Genomic DNA, 20,977 nt, shown 5'->3' on the forward strand with positions numbered 1-20,977 from the left:
TAAGAAACAAAACAAATGAGCAAAGGGGAAAAAAAGGACCAAAGCAAAGAAGAGACTCTTAACTTTAGGGAACGAACTAATGGTTACCAGAAGCTAAGTCGGTGGAGGGATGGATGAAACAGAGGATAGGATTTAAAGCGTGTACTTGTTATGATGAGCAGCAGGTTGTTAAAATAAAAAAAGAAAAATATCTTGGGGAAATTCAAATTACATAGCTAATAGAATGGCCAACATCAAAAATACATAAATGAAAAATAGGTTTAAAAAGTATAACCAAAAAAAGATATCTCTTAGATGGACCCATGTGAGAATGGGAGGTGCTTGAGTTGTAGTTTCCTAGAAGAAAACAATTATTTATAACCAAGAAGCAGTTCCATATATACACATTCTTAGTAAATTGCCTGAAAAGATATCAAATAGAAGGTCTAAAGCACTAAGGATTCAATAATTTCACTAAAATTTCACCTTCATACCTTCTTTCATATTAGTGATTTTATTTTCTTTTTATTAAATGGAGCTTCCTAAATCCTATCAGTGTTGGCCTTACAAAACCTGATGAGCATTCACAGATGAGAACCCATAAGAAGTAATGGAAAATCGCTGTGGATTCGTTTGGTGACAAAACACTTACTAAGAAAGACTGCTGCTATTTGTCGACATAACAATCTTGTAAATATAAACCTTATATCAGAATATATTTATTATTTATGTTCTAAACTTGAAAAAGGATGTGAAGTGACATAAATAAGCAGTTTAGAACAAAATAAAACTTACCATGTAAGTCCATAGAAGCAGTGTATTAGTATTTAACTCTGTGGTGTGTAGGTTCAGATATCCTTGGTTTGAATACCCCTGTTTCCACTTATTATTGTCCCTTCCCTTTTTGTATCTCAGCATTCTCATCTGTAAAATGGGAATAATAGTACCTACTACATAAGAGTTTTTGTGAAGATAATTGGCTACATGTAACGCATTTAAAACAGTAACTGGCACATAAGTCCTCAGTAAGTGTTAGTTATCATTACTAGCTCTGACTTATATTTCAAGAAGATACTGTATTCATAATCCTCATTTGAAAGTAAACTAAAATGTTGTCTTTACCTAAAGTTCAACTTTATTTGTTGTTTTTAGTTGTGGTGAAGAGACCTTATAAATACCAAATAAATACTGAGAACTAAAAAAAGAAATTTGATGAAAATAAAACATTATTTTGGGGGGGGCACCTAGGTGGTATAGTCAGTTAAGCATCCAAGTTTTGATTTCAGCTCAGGTCGCAATCTCAGGGTTATGAGATCAAGTCCTACATCAGTCTGCTTGAGATTCTCTTTCTCCCTCTGCTCCTCCCTTCTACATACTCTTTCTCTTTCTAAAATGAATAAATAAATATTTAAAGAAAAAAAAGCAAAGCAAGCATTGTTTTTTGAATTTAATTCTCTTCTAAGCTGTTTCCTGAATTTTTTTCTTAAATATGTCCTGAATATTTTTTATCACTGTGTAAACTTAAGAACAACTCATTTCCTATTATTCAAGATCTTAACTTAAAAGTCTATTGCATTTGGGAACTTTTCAAAATTTGTTCCTATTAATCACAATTTTCCTTTTCCCTTTGTAGGTCACCATTTGCTGCTGTCACAGACTATTCAGTTACAAGGAATAATGTCATACAGCTCTGCTTGGAATTGACAACAATTGTGCAACAGGTATTAGCTGACAACCTTTCCTTCTGTTAATTTATTATCCTTTTTGTATTCTAACAATGCAGAGTATTCCTTTTTACCAAGAGTAAACCAGTAAGATACTGGTTTGGGAGTTTCTCACGCAAAGATAAATGGTTCTAAATAAACCATATATGTGGTTTGGGAAACTATTCATGTAGCCTAATAAATAAGCATTTTATTTACCAGAAGATGTAAAAGTCAACTCCACCTCCAGAAAAATCATTATAAGATCGTAAGTCTTGGGGCACCTAGGTGGCTCAGTTGGTTAAGCATCTGCCTTTGGCTCAAGTCATGATCCCAGGGTTCTGGGATGGAGCCCCATGTCGGACTCCCTGCTCAGCAGGGGGTCTGCTTCTCCCTCTCTCTCTGCCATTCCCCCTGCTTGTGTACTCTCTTCTCTGTCTCTCTCAAATAAATGAAATAAATCTTTAAAAAAATCGTAAGTCTGAAAAAAAAATCGTAAGTCTGGTAGTCTCACATTTTAGTGAGGAAGATTGTATTGCCTTTCACAAAATGAAATTGCCCCATTTAGATAAAAATCTAAAACTTTTGCTCTAAGACACTCTTCTTTATTAGTACAACTATATAAGTTTCACTTATATATTGCACATATGAAAGAATATACGTAATAGCTTTTAACAGTGGTCTATTTACATGACCTGGTTTTTTGCTTTGAATACTATCCAACCCAGGGATCCCCAAATCAAATGCCTTCAGGAGTACCATAGTTAATCTAAATGTTTGAATCAAGCCTGGCATAAGATAAGGAGAAACGTTAGAGTGGTGAATTGACTAGTACATATTTTACAATATTTAATTAAATGTAATAACAAAACACATCTAAGAAGTCTGAAGCCCGCAGTCATCATGCTGTGTAAGCCCCAATGTCAGCCTGTTGCCACTGCTTTCTCGGGTGCCTGCATTTGTTAACCTAGCCAGTGATGCAGAAAGAAAGCAGACAATAAAATAAGATGATACCGATGATTATTGTCGAAGTTGATGTTTTAATTTATTCTGCTCCCTGTCCTTTATTACCAGGGATAATTATAGGAAGGAGAATAATTTTGTGACTTTTAATTGTGGAACACATCATGATTATATCATGGCAGTGAGAAAGTCAGCAACTCCTTGTAACTCAGAGACATGGGTGGACATTGTGAACATTTTTATGAGTTTTGAGATACCCTAACAGTCTCACTGCATGTCTTTATATTTGATATCAGTAAATTTAACTTCTGAATTTCAAAAATCTCAACTGGATAATGGGGAGAAGAGTGGCATTTTAGGACAAGGGTCAACAAACTTTTTGTAAAAGGTCAGATAGTAAGTATTTAAGGTTTTGTAGTGTGGGCTATCAGGGTCTGTTGTAACTACTCAACTCTGTTGTTAGAGTGCAAAAGCAGCCTTAGACAATGTGTAAATGAATGGGGGTGGCTATGTGCCTGTAAAACTTGTTTTGCAAAAAAAAAAGCTGCAGGTTGGTTTTGGCCCATGGGCCATCTTTGGCTGACCTGTGCTGTAGGGCAGTGCTAGCCCAGTGTGCTCTCTGGACCAGTAACATTATCATCACATGAAAACCTGTTAGAAATTCGAATATTGGTATACATCCCAAATGTACTGTGTGGAGGGCTCAGGAATCTGCATGTTTGCTAGTTTTTGAAGTGATTCTGGTTCTCCTACATTGTTCTAGGGCCCAGGGGTAAAAGTAATAATATAATCTATGGGTTATTTTTCTTATAGCTCTTTGTTATCAATGATGTTTCTTAAAGATTTATTTTCTAAAACTCTATTTTTTAAAGGCATTAAACTAAACCAAAGATTTGAGATGTGGATAACAGATTATTAGTTTCTTCCTTTTTACTATGAGAGAGAAATTCTGTCTGATTTAGGGATACATATTACACAGTATTTGTATGATAACCTTGCATAGCCTTTTAATATAGATATGTGCTCAGTAGCAATCTATATTAAACAATCCCAATAATACAGAATTATTAAGTGCTACATGACCAGATCAGTGATAACTGTATTATGTGTGTTATTTAGGCTTCTTATTTATACATGAGACTCAAAACAGTTGACATGGTGGAATTAAATGTGAGGATTAAAAGTTTATTTTTCAACTTTGTATATATGAGAAACTCTTATTTATTGTCAGTTCTATGAGAATGCAATCAATCTGATATCAACTTGCAAAATAACTTCATTTACAAGCATAATTATGACAGAAAGTGGGTGTTTTTCAATTCTTGAGACTCCTCCAAACATCTGGACCTGGATAGCCTATTTAAAGTTTACTTTTGAGTAATTGGCCAATTCTCCGTTGCCTTATAAACCAAGACTGCAAATCTAAATGGCAATTATGATGTTTTCTTGGCAATCCTAAGGAAGAGTACTCAGGTGTATTCATTTTCTCTTAATTAATATACGATGTTTTCCCACATCAAAAGGGGATCAACAAAGTGATCTTGAAAGAAAATTAGCTTTACTTTAAGTATATAGAGTGAGGTTAGAATTCACAGACTCCAGAGCATACCTTTGTCATTCTAACCTTCAAATGTTACACTGAGAAGAATGGCCAAAATGATTTTTAGTGAATTAAGGTCTCCTGTAGAGAGATTGTCTGGTAGTGAAAGTATGGTTTGTGTCAGATGTGACTAGCTCCCACCCATTCTGCTATTTTAAGAACCTACCGTCTAAGTAACAGGTGGTTCAGCTTTTGTTTCCAGTATGTATGAATACCTGCTATTGACAACTACTTCACAATGAACGTTTGCCATTCTGATATTGCCCACAGAGGCTTGTTTGTGCTCTCAGCAGGACCTTTAACAGCTGCACTCTGTGGCTCTACATTCTTCTTAGGATTTTGTTTCAAGGCATTAATGGTTTAAGTGTTTCTGTTTACAGGTCAGGAAACATTAGGTAGAATAGAGAGGCATGCTTTCAGAAGTTGAACTTTATGTATATTCTGACTTGACCACATACAGAATTATTGAAAACACTCCAAATAATTGAAATACTCCAAATATGCTCAGATGTAGAAGGACCTTCTGTACTCTCCACCCACTGTACACTCTGTTTAAAAGAGGATGCCTTACCCTTCTTAGGACATTTTGCTCTAACATTACTTGTTTCTATTTTTTAAAGTTCAGTAGCTCATAACATTTGTCACAGTTCCTTTTATGTCACTCTCGTTTTCCCATCATATGTCCTATTCCATGTGTCACCTTTAAGATGTTTTTGAACAAAACCTCTTTAGCTAGCTGGTTTTGGTTCTTGCCTTGCCCACGCCATCTCAACTTGTACCTGACCATTTATCTTAATTCATCTACTTTAATTAGGTCTTTTCTGTTGTACCCTTTTTAAAAAAGATTTTATTTATTTATTTGAGAGAGACAGAGAGAGAGGGAGAGCATGCACACAGCAGCAGGGGGAGGGGCAGACTCTCCGTGGAACCCTGATGTGGGACTCAATCCCAGGACCCTGGGATCACGACCTGAGCCAAAGGCAGACACTTAACCATCTGAGCCACCCAAGTGTCCCTTTTCTGTTGTACCTTAAAGGAAATGTTAATTTACCAGTTTTTCTTAACAAAATACATCTTAAAAACATAAAAAATAAAAAATAAAAATAAAACATCTTCATGACATCCTGATTCAATTTACTTATAAGTATAGAATCTGTCATTTTCATACTGGTCATCCCAAAGCTCAGCTTTAATTTTGTTACTTTTAGCAATTTTCTTCTAATTTCCAAATTGATTACAAACTTCTTTCTTTGGAATTTAAGAAGGTTCCAAGTGTATGGTCCTACCATAATATCAGTGTTATCTTCCAGTACTCCCACATATTTTTAATTGGAGTCTAGTTTGTGTGGACAATTTATTGTTGATAAAATAGATTTTATAGTCTCATCTTTTTATGGTGTGGGTTCTCCTCAGAACATGCCCATATATCTAATTTCAACCTGGTAAAATTATATTCTATTCTTTAAGGCCTCTAGGAAGTGCCTTATTCATGAAACTGTTACTATTTCCCACAGTTCTTTGTACCATCTTTGTACCTAGACCATTTATTTTTAATGTAACTATTGATAAGGTTGAGATCAAATATACCACCTCACTGTTTGTCATCTATGTTTCCCATTTGTTCTTTGTTCTTTCTTTTTTCTGTTTTTATTATTTTTTTATGATTCCATTTTGTCTTTTTTGTTGACTTACTAGCTGTAATTCTTTACTGTGTGGGCAGATGTAGAAATCCCTTGAACTTACTTTACATAGCATTTCACATCTCACCTGTGTCAGTTATATATTCTGCTGTGAATAATAATGATCTAACTTCTATTAGATTATGAACTCCTTGAAGACAAAAATGGTGTCTTGCTCATTTTCATATATAGTAGGTGCTCATTACATACCTGTTAAAATAAATTGACCTGAGACCAAATTATCTATTCCCTGTGGCTAGCACATGCTCAAGAAAAAGTTGGAATTAAATGCTTGAATTGTTACTCATTTTATTTCATCTCCTGTGTGAATGCTGTAGTTCTGTTTCTGCTAGTTATGTAAAGAATCCCAGAGATACCCGAGATACCTATCACTTCACATCTTAGTTTATTCATGAGTTAAAATAAGAGGATTGATCCTCATAACCACTTTCCAATGCTAGAATGAAAGTGAACAAAACTTCTGAAACAACTTCTATGCAAATACAGAATACTAGGGATCCCTGGGTGGTGCAGCGGTTTAGTGCCTGCCTTTGGCCCAGGGCGCGATCCTGGAGACCCAGGATCAAATCCCACATCGGGCTCCCGGTGCATGGAGCCTGCTTCTCCATCTGCCTGTGTCTCTGCCTCTCTGTCTCTCTGTGACTATCGTAAATAAATAAAAAAAATTAAAAAAATACAGAATACTAACAAAACATGTCTTTTAGAGGAAACTTAATTATAAGCATGATGTATTGGTGTCTGTAAATCATCTTTGAAATAATCCGTTATTTTTCTACTGTTATGTGATGTCATATCTTTGGCACCAAGTTTTTCTGGGTTCTGGTCTGTTGCTACCTATCACAGCAATAGGAACGAGGTTGATGGATAAAATAATGAAATAAAATAAGTGTTTATTTCTTGATAATGAAACTATGAGTGATTTTATTTCATTTAGACTCTACTTCTCTATATTTTCCAAATTTTCTAAAATGAATATGAGTTGTCAGGAAAAAAATGAATGCTATATACATTAAAGGAATACTACTTTGTTTGATAAAAGAGCACAGCATAGACGAATACTTATTATATTTTAAAATAAATGGTGTAGTTTACAGTCAGTGTCCATCTAATGGTCTCATTCAGCCCTTGTATATACACTAATCACTGCATTCACTCAGAATTGTATGCAATATCTGAAGACAGGAATTAAACTTAAGCTACCAGTAAAAGAGGCCAATTTGAATAAGCAAAGTGTAGACTTAAAAAAATATATCTAGGGCATGCATTTATTACCAGGCTTTCAAGAAATCTCATCTGAACAGTTATGATGATAGTTATCCTTTGAAATATGCTGTACTTCAAATTATTTTTCACTCAACTTTAATTATTTTTATTCCCTTTGCAGCAAGAGGAGATGATCAATATCTAAAAATAAACTGTCACAAATAGCTTTTTTTTCCCCCTTCTTAATACAAAGGGGTGGTACTATGAAATAGGTGGAAAGTGCTTCTTGATATTGGCTACTCATGATTAAAGTGGTGCTAACATTAGAGGAGAAAGAGAATATAAATTTATTTTAACAAGCTCTATTTGGGGGAATTTACTTAATCTACTCTGTTTTACTTATTTACAGTTGTGATGGGTTTAAAGAGGTCCCTCCCCCAACACTTTCCTTTCCATATAAGATTGGTTGTAATAACACATTACAGAAAAAGGGGGAACTAGTTTTAAAATTGTAAATGGAAAGAATTCTCAACTGAAGATTCATTTGTAGCACTGTCAGTAACTGAATCAGGAAAATGAGACAGATACCCATGCATTTCTTGCCAGTATTGAAATAATTTCTATGATGCCTGCCCTAACCGGTAGCAGCTTGATCTAAAATTATTCTACTGTGCCATTTTTATATTTTCCACTTCAAACACAAAAATGATTATGCTAGTTAAGAAATAGACATGAAGGTATCAGTTTGCAAGATGAAGCATTGGTAGAATTCAGAATACTTGGGGCAAGGGACTCAGGATAGGGCTAGTGAGTATTGGGAGACTTGAGGCTTAGCCCTGTTGCTTCATGAGCATTTCACCTTGGATAAACCATGTGCATTTGATTGTACCATCTATAAACAGAAGTAATTCTATTGTGAGAATCAAACTAGATGTATTAAAAATGGTTCAAAAATGTTAAGTGGAAAACAAAAGGAAAGTAATATTTATAAAATAAGTGAGAAATAAAGAGACTTGTTAAAAAGAATTAGAATAACTTTGTTTTAAATAATGAATATACACAATTTTTTTCTCCATTTAGTGTTAGTTTCCTTTAGCTGCATATACAGTGAAATCTGAATTACATGCTGAGAGAAAATTTCAACAGGTCCTGAAACATTTTAGATTAGATTTTGAAATGTTAAACCAGAAGGGAAAACATCCTTTTAAAATTCTGGTTCTGGTAATATACTTTTACCTGAAATGTCTTGTCTAAATTGTATATATTAGAATGTTTTGATGTTTTCTTAATGAGCTTGCTCATTTTTCAGCCTTTTTATTTTTTTAAGATTTTATTTATTTATTCACAAGAGACACAGACTGAGGCAGAGACATAGGCAGAGGGAGGAGAAGCAGGCTCCATGCAGGGAGCCTGATGTGGGGACTTGATCCCAGGACTCCAGGATCACGCCCTGAGGCAAGGCAGATAGATGCTTAACTGCTGAGCCACCCAGGCATCCATTTTCAACCTTTTTAGATCCATTTTCCCTGTCCATGGGTATCACTGGCTTTTTGGATAGTGTTTGAAACATTGCTTTAGCTTACCATTCCCAGCTAAAAGTTGGGTTAAAAGGGGAAAAGATCAGTAGTCTTTCACATGGGACTGTTTAAATTAACTTCTGAAAAGTATTGCAAAGAAAAAGGAAATTCTAAAGTCTTTCTTAAAATATCCTGTTTTAGGTATGTAATTATTAATACTACTGCTCAGTAAACACTTTCCTTCCCTATAAAATTTGAAGAAATAGCATGTATTGTTCAAAAAATCTTAACTGAGAGAATCATCATCAAGAACTGAAAGTTTATTTGGATGTTGAAAGAGGTTTTATGGTCTTTATTTGCATTCATTCCATTGATGTGTACCATCAGTATAAAGGTTTATATGTATGTAGTACATCTTGTAGTATAATTTTTCTATATCTTTAAAATTACAAAAGTAATATCTACTTTATAGAAAAATTGGAGCAACGAAAAAAAAACACTGCCTGTAGTCTTCTACTCAAAGATAATCCCTGTTATCATCTTGCCTATTTGATTTCACATTTAGTATTCTACCATAATTTTTAAATTTTACTTCATTGTTCATATTATGACTCTAAAAAATCCAGTATAATTAGCATACAGTGTTATATTGTTTTCAGATGTACAATATAGTAATCCAACAATTCTATACATTATTCAGTATTCATCATGCTTGTACTCTTAATCTCCATCACCTATTTCACCCATCCCCCGACCTATCTCCCCTCTGGTAACCATCAGTTTGTTCTCTGTTTAAGAGTCCGCTTGTCTCCCTTTTTATGTGTTTGTTTTGTTTTCTTAAATTCCATGTGTGAGTGAAATGATATGGTATTTGTCTTTCTCTGACTAACTTCAGTTAGTGTTATATCCTCTACCTTTACCCATGTTGTTGCAAATGGCAAGATTTCAATTGTTTTTATGACTAATATTGAATTGTAAATATATATACCACTAATTCTTTATCCATTCATCTATCAGTGGACAGTTGGGCTGATTCCATATCTTGGCTATTGTAAGTAATGCTGAAATAAACATAGGGGCACATGTATCTTGTTGAATTAGTGTTTTTATATTCTTTAGGACTTTGGGTTTTTTAAAGTTTATAAAATAACAATATTCATTAATTTTTTAAAATACAGAAAACTATAAAGAAGAATATTTATATACATCCCAACCTAAGCACCAGAAACAACTGTGCTATTGCTCTGAGCTTTACTATAATAAATATCTGTATTTAAATTGTTAGTCTGACTTCCTTACAATTCATTTGTTCCATTATGCAGTACATTTACCTGTCAGATATATTTTATTTCTTTTATTTTTTAAATTGAATTGTTATTATTTTTCTTATTTTTAAAATTGAAGTGTAACTGACATAAAATATCCTATTAGTTTCAAGTATGCAGCATAGTGATTTGGTATTTCTATGCATGATGAAATGAGCCTCACAGTAAGTCTAGTTGCCATCTGTCACCGTGCAGTTATTACAGTATTATTGACTATATCTCCTATGCTGTACATTATATTCCCATGACTTACTTATTTTATAACTGGAAGTTTGTACCTCTTAATCCCCTTTACTTATTTTGCTTGTCTTCCTGACTTCTCCCCACTCTGGTAACCAATGGTATGTTTCCTGTATCTATGAGTCCATTTCTGTTTTGTTTTAGTTTTTGTTTGCTTGATTTTTTAGATTTCACATATAAGAGAAATCATATAGGATTTGTCTTTCTCTCTCTGACTTATTGCAATTAGCATAATGCCCTCTAGGACTATCCATGTTGTTACATATGGCAAGATTTCATTCTCTTTTATGGTGGTATTATATTCCATTGTGTATGTATACACACACATACACAGAACATCTTTATCTACTCATCTATGGATAGACATTTAGTTTGCTTCCTTATCTCAGCTATTGTAAATAATGCTGCAGTGAACATGGTACACATATCTCTTCAAATTGGTGTTACATTTTCTTTGGATAAATACCCAGAATTGGAATTGCCAACTTGAGCAGTGTTATTTAATTTTTAAGTCTTTATTCAAGAAAATGAAAAAAATATTCTTCAAAGATCAATATTGAAAGTGTTTATTTTTGATGGACAACTCCCTCTAAATTATGTATGTGTGTTTTCCAATCACTTCTCTTACCTTTACACTATTTTAAATACAAATCAATAAAAGTAAATTATTTATAAAGTATTTTCTAAATGTTCATTTTTAAATAAAAATATAAATGAGCATATTAAGTATATTGCTCTTTTTAAAACATATTCCTGTTTGAATTTAATCTGTCCTGTTTTAAGCAGGTTATTGAGTTATTTACTCAAGATAAATACTTGAGAGAAAAGAAGAGCCTTTTTAGGACTTATTGAATGGGTATTTGTGGTTTAGATTCTTAGAACATATATTTGTGAACATTAAAAAATAAAAATTAAAAACAAAGGTTGCAGAATTTTTTTTTTAATTTTTTTTTTATTTATTTATGATAGTCACAGAGAGGGAGAGAGAGAGAGGCAGAGACATAGGCAGAGGAAGAAGCAGGCTCCATGCACCGGGAACCCGACGTGGGATTCGATCCCGGGTCTCCAGGATCGCGCCCTGGGCCAAAGGCAGGCGCCAAACCGCTGCGCCACCCAGGGATCCCAGGTTGCAGAATTTTTAAAAATTCTGCAAAAATAGCCTAAAGGTGATTTTTAAATTTTCATTACAGATTTATAGAAGGAAATTTGGCCTATAAATTTTCTGACAATAGCTATTGTATTTTGCTTCATTATATTTTTTCTATATTAATAGTACCTCCTTTACCTTCTTGGTTGATATTTTATTTGTTTTGTTTTGTTTTTTAAGAAAAACATTCACCAAAAACAAAATTTAAAAAAAAAAAGAAAAAGAAAACATTCACCCACTATGGAGCCCCACATGAGTCTTGAATTCACAACACTGAGATCAAGACCTGAGCTGAGATCAAGAGTTGGACGCTTAACCATCTGAGCCACCCATTCACCTCTTGGTTGACATTTTATATCATTTACTCTTACATTTTATGGCAAAATAGTGTAGTGGGCTTTGATATAAAGTATATCTAAGTTCATCATCCTGGCTCTGCTTTTTGACACCCTGTATGAACTTGGACAAATTGCTTCATATTTCTGATGCACTTTTGTTTTATCTGTAAAAGTGGATCATACCTTGTTGGATTATAGTAGGGTTGTTGTGAATAATGGAAATTGATCTAGCCCATAAACTGGCATTCAGTGGGAGCTTAATAAATGGCCATTTTATTTTTTTATAATAAATTTATTTTTTATTGGTGTTCAATTTGCCAACTTACAGAATAACACCCAGTGCTCATCCCGTCAAGTGCCCCCCTCAGTGCCTGTCACCCATTCACCCCCACCCCCAGCCCTCCTCCCCTTCCACCACCCCTAGTTCGTTTCCCAGAGTTAGGAGTCTTTATGTTCTGTCTCCCTTTCTGATATTTCCCACACACTTCTTCTCCCTTCCCTTATATTCCCTTTCACTATTATTTATATTCCCCAAATGAATGAGACCATATAATGTTTGTCCTTCTCCGATTGACTTATTTCACTCAGCATAATACCCTCCAGTTCCATCCACGTTGAAGCAAATGGTGGGTATTTGTCGTTTCTAATGGCTGAGTAATATTCCATTGTATACATAAACCTCATCTTCTTTATAAATGGCCATTTTAGTTACCTTCTAAAGCAAAAGAGCTCTTAGTAACTCTAAACTCAGGTAGTTTTTGCTCTGCAAAAATGTGAAGGAGTGATGTTCTGCTTACTTTTGATTTTGAGTAGCAGTAAAGAAAGACCTATTTCTAGAACGAATGCTTTTTTAAAAAGGACTTTGGTTTAATTTGGGATGTTCTTTAGATTTTAATGCAAAGTGATTATTGTGCCTCATATTCTGGAAGATATTTTGATGTAATACAGGAGTGAATTTTGATCACCTGTGAACTTGCCATCCCTATCCCATATTCACATTACCTAGAGTTGAAAACGGAGAACTCAAAACATGTAAAGTACACTGCCCACAAATACTCAGTCCTACAGAATGCATGTTCTAAAAGGGTTAGGTTATTAAGATTCAAGTAGTAAATCTATGTAAAATTCTAAAGTGAGGAGATAAATTTTACTGGGGTAGGCATGGTATATATTCTGTGGTTCATGTAGTCAGTATTAAACCCTATAAAAGTCAAGCCAGAATAGCCCCTCATTCATCTCAGATAGAACTTTAAATACTATTTTTGCTATATTAGGGTTAGTGCTTAAACCTTCCTGAATCAGACATTCTAGGTGACCTGAAAATTGGACTGAGACTCTTGAGATTGAAACTGGGGCATTTCAGACAGAAAACCAGGACAAGTTTTATGTGTAAATTTTAAACAATATGGATTATATTACTTAGCATACTTGTTGATGGAAATATGAAAGGTCATTCTGGGTTTTTTACTTTGTATTTAAACAAACAGTGTATTTAGTTCATTATAATTATACTTAATCCTTTTTTCTTCAGCTGTTTTAGTTGATTATGAAGTAGCAAAACCATTATCTTTTAAAATTTCTCTATATAATCCTAATATAGTGAAATCAGAAGTTAAATTTAAAACTATTAGGCATGGGGATCCCTGGGTGGCGCAGCGGTTTGGCGCCTGCCTTTGGCCCAGGGCGCGATCCTGGAGACCCGGGATCGAATCCCACATCGGGCTTCCGGTGCATGGAGCCTGCTTCTCCCTCTGCCTGTGTCTCTGCCTCTCTCTCTCTCTGTGACTATCATAAATAAATTTAAAAAAAAACTATTAGGCATGGTGCCTAGATAACTTGAGGACTTTTAGTCCAAAGACAAATATAAAACTAAAAATATATAAAATTTGGAAAGCTGAAATTATATTATATATGTATGCCTGTATCTCTTAAAAGTCCTAGAATATAGCCTTATAATCAAAATAAATATAAATACACACACACACACAAATCCTCATTCTTGAGGTAAAAATATAAAATGTCTATTGGTAGTAGGCCTTTTCTGAAGGCCAGAATGAAAAGATAAATCAGAGTGGTGAGATTACTCCATGCTAAGACACTAGAAAAGCACTATTTAGAACACTGGGATGTAACCATTTATTATTCTTCCAGCTTTCTGACACTGGCCTGACTTGTGAACAAAAACTTAAAAACTTGCATATATTATGTGAAAATTATACTGAAATAGACTGTTTTAATAGCTTTATTCTTTTGAAGACGTAGACTATATCATATTACATGAGCATCCTGCCAAAATACTTTAAGATATAGGCAGTATCACCATCAGCAATAACAGAAGAACTAGGGGTATGGTATATTATACTAATCCAATTATTTTACATGGCAAATGACAGGATACTATTTCTCAGACATTTGTTTTCTTTTGTGTATTTTAAAATTTATGTAAAACTTCATATATATATACAAAAGAATGCATGTAATATATATTATGAATAATAATCATAAATCAAATACTCATGAATCTGTCATCTAATAAGTAAAACATTAACAATATTATTTTAGTACATTTGTGCTAAAGCACCCTGCCTCTTCTCAGGGTGTCTACTGGGTTTTTTCCCTTAAAATAGGGCTTTTTAAAAATATTTTATTTATTTATTTATTTATTTATTTATTTATTTATTTATTTATTTTGGAAAGATAGTGTGAGTCAGGGGTAGGGGTAGGGAGGAGAAAGAGAGGGGCAAGCAGACTCCACATTGAGCATGGAACCTAATACAGGGCTCAATATTATGACCCTGAGGTCATGACCTGAGCTGAAATCAAGATCAGACACTTAACCAATGGAGCCACAAGGCTCCCCTTCTTAAAAGAGTATTATATACTTTTCTAAACATCTCATTTAATTATGCTTGTCTTTGAACTTTGTAAAAATGATATCACTGTGCATATTACTTTTTTCACTTGATTTGTGTTTCTGAACTCATTTATGTTTTGTCCATTTACTGTAGTTCATTCACTTTTGCTCCATATAATACATAACTGTGTATATACTCCAATATACTTATTCATTTTCCTGACCATGGACATTTGAATATATACCTACTTTCAAATATATTACATGGGAGGGTAATTGCCATGTTATACAGTATGCACATGCTCATTTTTATAATTGTATCACATCCTGTTCTGAAAGTTTTATTGCTTATTTATGTAATGTACTTTCATTGTCTTCCTACTCTCTGAATTACAATATGTTTGCCATGCTGTCCTATGATGTATTTCACCTTTCAAGAGGCTATTAAAAATTTTTCACAAAGACCCTAAAAAAGACCCATTGTTTCTATGTTATGTACATGGAAGCAAATAGACAAAGGTGGGTTACATGATTCTTATCCCTACAGGTGATAAAATAGACTTCAGAAGAGAGTCCCTGATATGTTACCATTTGTCTTGTACCATGATGATTCTTTTTAAAGAATGAAATCAAGAGTAACACCAATCCATTTAAGAAAAGATTTGCTGTGGGAGACTTGCTGAAGGCAGGTATCTGCCTTATGCATTTCTGTGTCTGCAGTACCTGGCAAACAAATGTTTGTTGAAAGAATAAAAGGACTCATTTTCCCCTTAAAATTCCACCAAAAAAGGGCTACAGATTGTAGATTTAGTGCTGTTAACTTACTGTAATGCTGATGAAGACCTAAAGAGAACTAAACACACACACACACACAAAATTATTTTCAAAGTTGATGAATTCCAGCTATATTGTCATTATTACAAATACACAATTATTTCTTTAAATTTTAAGGCCTCTTCTTCCTACTCCTTCTCCTATTAATCCTTGCAGCTCCAGGAAGATGAGTGGGGGGCAGGAAACAGTGGTGACAGTACCCGTCTCTTCCATGAGACAGGTAATGAGCTAGTGAATTGTGGAGGAGAGAGGAGAGAAGTTAGGTTCTCATGGAGACGACCAGAACCTAGGAGGAGAGGGCTGGTTTTGGAGCTAGAAAAGGTTACCATTACTGTCCAGTCTGCTCAGCCTCCTCCAATAAATCCATGTGTATGTTTCTGAATATCAAGTAGAAAGCTTTTCTAGCTTAAAAATTTCAGTTTTGATTTGATACCAAATTTGGAAACCTCAGCCATAAAGGAATATAGAATATAATGCTGTGAGACTATGTAATGCCAGAGTGGGAGTTATAAAAGTACCTAAGCAAGAAAAATCAAAAGATTTGATTAGATACTTTTATTGGTCCTGGTTCTGTAACTATTTTATGTGTCTTGCTACAGTTTAAGTGCTATCCCTAAAGGCATTTAGAAATGCCTTTTGAAATGTCTACAGTGGCACTATTCAGCAGTTACTAATAATATAACTGTTAATTTCCATTTTAATGTCTTACTGTTTTCCACAGCCCTCCTCACCCTACTAAATATCTCGCTAGGCTTTCTGTTTCTTCCCTTTTAACTGTCTACAGAAGTATTTTCCTGCTCTCTCCCAACTGAACTGCCTTTTAGAATTGAAATGTATACTGCCCTGGGCTCTTCTGTTCATTTTTGTTCTCCTTCCTCAAACCATATCTAAATCCTTCAAACCATATCTAAATAACTGATTCTTTATGACATTTTTAAAAATTATTAGCAAGAACAAAAGGTCTATATGAAGTTTAATGGGCAGGGAATAATAACACTGCTATTTTGAGATTGTCCAAGTGCTTTTACAACATATTATCAGCATCAGATTTGTTCTTCACAATAATCTAGTGAAGGAGGTAAACCAGATGTCATTATCTCAATTTTGTAAGTGAGTAATGGAATTTCAGAGAGGAAAAATGACATAATGAGTGACATGGCCAGGGCTTAGATCCATGCTTTAACATTGTTTGTAATGCTTTCTGCTCATTGTTCCTCAAGTTTGGCTTTACCTTAGATTTAAGTGAGGAGTTTTTTAAAAGCACTGGTATCTGTGCCCCATAAGACTTGTTAAATTAGGCTCTTTATCGTGAGGGTTGGCATCAGTAGTTTCTAAATGATGCCTCCAATGATTCTAATATGGAGCCAAAATTGATAACAACTGTACTCATACTTAACTGGTTTAGTATGTGATGAGTATGAGATGAAAAGATAATGTATGTGTTCAAGAATGATGTTTTCTCAAAGGCTGGTCCATGAGTATGATTTACCTGGGGAAGCTTGTTAAGATGCAGATTTCCCAGACTCCACCATAGGTTGAATGACTGAGAACTGTAGATCAGTAGGTCCAAGTATTAATAGGTAATAATAGCCCAGAGGCCACACACTTATCAAAGAGGCTAGTTAAAGTTTTGATTTTAAAACTCTACATATCAATTATTCAAAGTCAGTCAGTGTCATAAATGCATATCCAAAAGGATTAAACATGTTCTTTATCAAGCATAAGATATTAATGGAAAACATCATTGTGCATTTGTAATAAATGGAAAATCAGTGTTAGAAACTAATGTTAAACTAACCAGGGTTATTAAAATAAAAAGAAATAATAATAACATTTTAGCATGTTATGAATCCTTATGCATTACATGGATTATCATCAAATCATTACAAACATACATTTTCACACTCATGAAATATTAAAGCATACTGAAAAAATAGAGAGAGCTACTAGTTGTAGGCACCAATTTTCTAAGGCATTTGTCTCTGCTAACTAAGTAGCTTTTAATAACCCAGGCCCTTTGGGTTGGATCAAAATGACCCCCAGTATCAGACAGATAATTCAGGTGAAATTAGGCCCTAAAACAAGTGAAATAATGGACTGAAATTATAATTTATAGTGGCAGGTTGAAGAACTGGTCAGAATTAAGTAATTAGGACAAGTGAGAATGAATTAGACGAATAAAATGAAGCAAAAATTATATATAAAAACAAAATAGTGAAAGACTAGATTTGCACAAAGTTAAGAGAATGTAATCTGAGGCTGCCTGCAAACTGCAGTATGTGAAGAGTAACATAGCATCTCTGAAAACTAGCATATTTCCTGAAATGAAGTACAGCACGTAAAATTCATGAAATGGGGACACCTGGTTGGCTCAATGTGTAGAGCAAGTGACTCTCAATCTCAGGGTTGTGAGTTCAAGCCACACATTGAACCTAGAGCTTACATTAAAAAGTCATGGGATAGGGATGCCTGGGTGGCTCAGCGGCTGAGCATCTGCCTTCAGCTCAGGGTGTGATCCCAGGGTTCCAGGATTGAGTCCTGCCTCAGGCCCTCCGCATGAAGCCTGCTTCTCCCTCTGCCTATGTCTCTGCCTTCTCTCTGTGTCTCTCATGAATGAATAAATAAAAAATCTTTTTAAAAAACCATGGGATAGTTATTGCATAAAACTCTGCATTGGTTAGGTCTTCATTTTCATGTATGTTCTAGTTTTTCTCCTTGTATTTGGTGGAAGATTGTATTAGTCAAGTTAAACTAGATTATGCTGCAATAGTAAACAACCTGGAAATATTTGTGCTTTTACTATCACTCATGTCTAGTGCTGATGCTTCATGTCCATCCTAGATTGATATAGCCCTATTCCACATTCTCCTCACCTCAAGTCCCAGACTAGCCTCTTATTGAACACTATTGGTCATCACAGCAGAGAGGAAAAAACATGATGTGACAATGCACCAGTTCTTAATGTTTCTGCATGCAAGTGAGACACAGCACTTCTGCTCATATTTCACTGGACAAAGTAAGTCATATAGCCGTGGCTGACTTCAGTGGCTACAAGAAGTTTACCTTTTTCTTTAAAAAATTGAATGCATATGTAGAAATCATAATACAAATTTGACACAAGAATGAATCTATAAAGAATTCTAGTATAGCATTATGCTAGAATTCGAAGGACAGTAATCTTGTTTATTTGAAAATGAGGAGAGTACCATAAAATTAAATTATGTGGAAAAACTTAAATATCCAAAAATTATGTTAGTAAAAGTTGAGTTTGAGAATTTCTTCTCTCTCCTCAATGATGTGTTTATGTGCATTGGTGTGTCTCTTAGTATTTTAAGTATAACCTACTGCAATATTGGTGGTAGGTTTGGTGAAAGAGGGAAGACCTTTTGAAGTTCTTCAAAGCATAATATTCAGTCTTATAATGACTCAGTGTTACTACTAGGAAGCCCTAAATGGATAGTGATTATTTATGATAATGATTTTTGAGGGTATACAAAATTAAGCCTAGATGTAGGCTTTACTATTACTTGGATAATTTGGTATTTATTAGAATTTAAGTATACTATTGTCATCAGTGATCTAAAAATTTTTATTGAGCGCCTGAGTATCAATGTTACCTTTTCAGATGTAGCACATAGTGAAAAGAAACGCTTCCATTTGTCCAAGAATATGCAATCTAATTAGATAAAAAGGACAAAGATATATGGACTAAGGAATGTTTAAAACTGATACTTGGAATTTGTTTCAGATATACCATAATTCCCATTTATTTTCTGGCACCTAGTGAATGATCTTGAACTGATGAAGTAATGTTTAATTTATATTTTCATTTATGATGGGTCATGGTATTTATCTTTGCTTGAACTCCTTAGTTGAATTTGTCACAAGGGGAAAATTGTCTCTCATCACTTAGACCCTATAGATTTTCTTTCCTTTATGATATATTAGATGGTCATTACAGTAAATAACTTGAACATCTGGAAGCTAGAGAGGCTCTTTATTAAAAAGAAATATTAGCTTTATAGTATGAATATAAAATTCTTGATATCTTTTAAATAATATGAATCTTCATGCATGCAGGGAAAGCCCAATTATTTTGTTGAAAATATCTGCTGAGATCATGCAGATTAACGTTTAAAACTGAAACTCAGTCTATTTTGGTACAAAATCAGAGTGTAAAGAAACTAAATGTACTGTATTAGTTTGGCAATTGGAAATTTTTTTTAAAAAAAAGGCTTTAGGGCAGCTCGGGTAGCTCAGCGGTTTAGCACTGCCTTCAGCCCAGGGCTTGATCCTGGAGACCCGGGATCGAGTTCCACGTCGGGCTCCCTGAGTGGAGCCTGCTTCTCCCTCTGTCTGTGTCTCTGCCTCTCTCTCTCTCTCTCATGAATAAATAAATAAAATCTTTAAAAAAATAAATAAAGATTTTAAAAGGCTTTAAGTTTCATTTTTGTACCTAATCTCAAGCCAATGAGAATGTTTATTATGGAACATGAAAATAAAGAATCAATGGACTCAAATATCCATAACTGATAAATTCAGACTATATTTATAGAATATACAGAGCACTTTGAGAAATCAAAAGAGACAGTACAGTTCCTTCTTTGAAAATACTGACCATCTAATGGGAGAGAATAAGACTAACAGATTTCTAATGGAAACATAAAATATGTGCAGTTAGTATGTAGTACATAGGCCTTTCAAAAATATTTAGGTTTTGACTCAAGACCTGCAGGGTAAACAAACTTAGCTAATGGTGGAGATTAGCTCACTGCTTCTTCAGGTTGTCCAAACGAAGTTATTAAAGTTACAGGGATCACAGTCTTACCCTAATGAGTTTTCTAGTTATTAATACCTTGATTTGATATTTATATTTTTTTATTCCTTTTGACACTTCAATCTTAATAAGCCTCGGTGGTTTTTGGATTTGTTACAGAGCTATTTGAATGCTGAAAAAAACAATCACCTTTACTTCTATGTACATTGCCAAGTCTCTATGTGCTAAAATATTAGTTTTCACACCCATTCAACATTTGGAACAGTGGTCTTTCATTGTGAAGTGAAGACTAGAGTGATTAAAGCCAGGTTGAGGGGGTGTCTGGTTTCAGCTGATTTAGGATTTAGGATTTCAGCTCAGTTTGTGATCTCAGAGTCTTTGTGATCAAGCCCCATGTCTGGCTCTGCCCTCAGTGGGGTGTCTGCTTTCCTTCTCCTTCTCCCGCTGCCCTCACTCCACTTGTGCTCTCTCTTAATCTCTCAAATAAATAAATAAATTAATTAATATTTTAAAAAGCCAGATGGGGCTTCATTTTAGATAGCCTCTTGGGGGAAGAGAACTGGAGCAGAATTTTGAAAAGCAATATGGTGCAAGGTGCAAAAGAATATGGCTATGTTCACTGATAGAAAAACTATAGATGGCCATAAGATCGTGCCCAGTCAGTTCTCCTCCCATCTCTTGTTTATTGCTCTTCGTATGTTACAACTCAATACCTTATTTAACCTAATGAAAATCTTAGCCAATTCTTTTAAAATGGGTCATTTTAGTGGAACCTAGGTGGCTCAGTTGGGTAAGCA

General features: G+C 34.3%; 1 protein-coding gene across 1 annotated transcript in view; it reads left to right on the plus strand.

The window, feature by feature from the left end:
- The window catches only part of CNKSR2 (connector enhancer of kinase suppressor of Ras 2), a 274,536-nt gene that overhangs the window by 83,419 nt on the left and 170,140 nt on the right, over positions 1-20,977 (plus strand). The window contains exon 4 of the mRNA XM_055339141.1: positions 1,613-1,700. Within this exon, the coding sequence (XP_055195116.1) occupies positions 1,613-1,700 (88 nt within the window). The remainder of the gene's footprint in view (positions 1-1,612; positions 1,701-20,977) is intronic.

This window comes from Nyctereutes procyonoides, unplaced genomic scaffold (genome assembly GCF_905146905.1).
Source record: "Nyctereutes procyonoides isolate TBG_1078 unplaced genomic scaffold, NYPRO_anot_genome, whole genome shotgun sequence".
Lineage (NCBI taxonomy): Eukaryota > Metazoa > Chordata > Mammalia > Carnivora > Canidae > Nyctereutes > Nyctereutes procyonoides.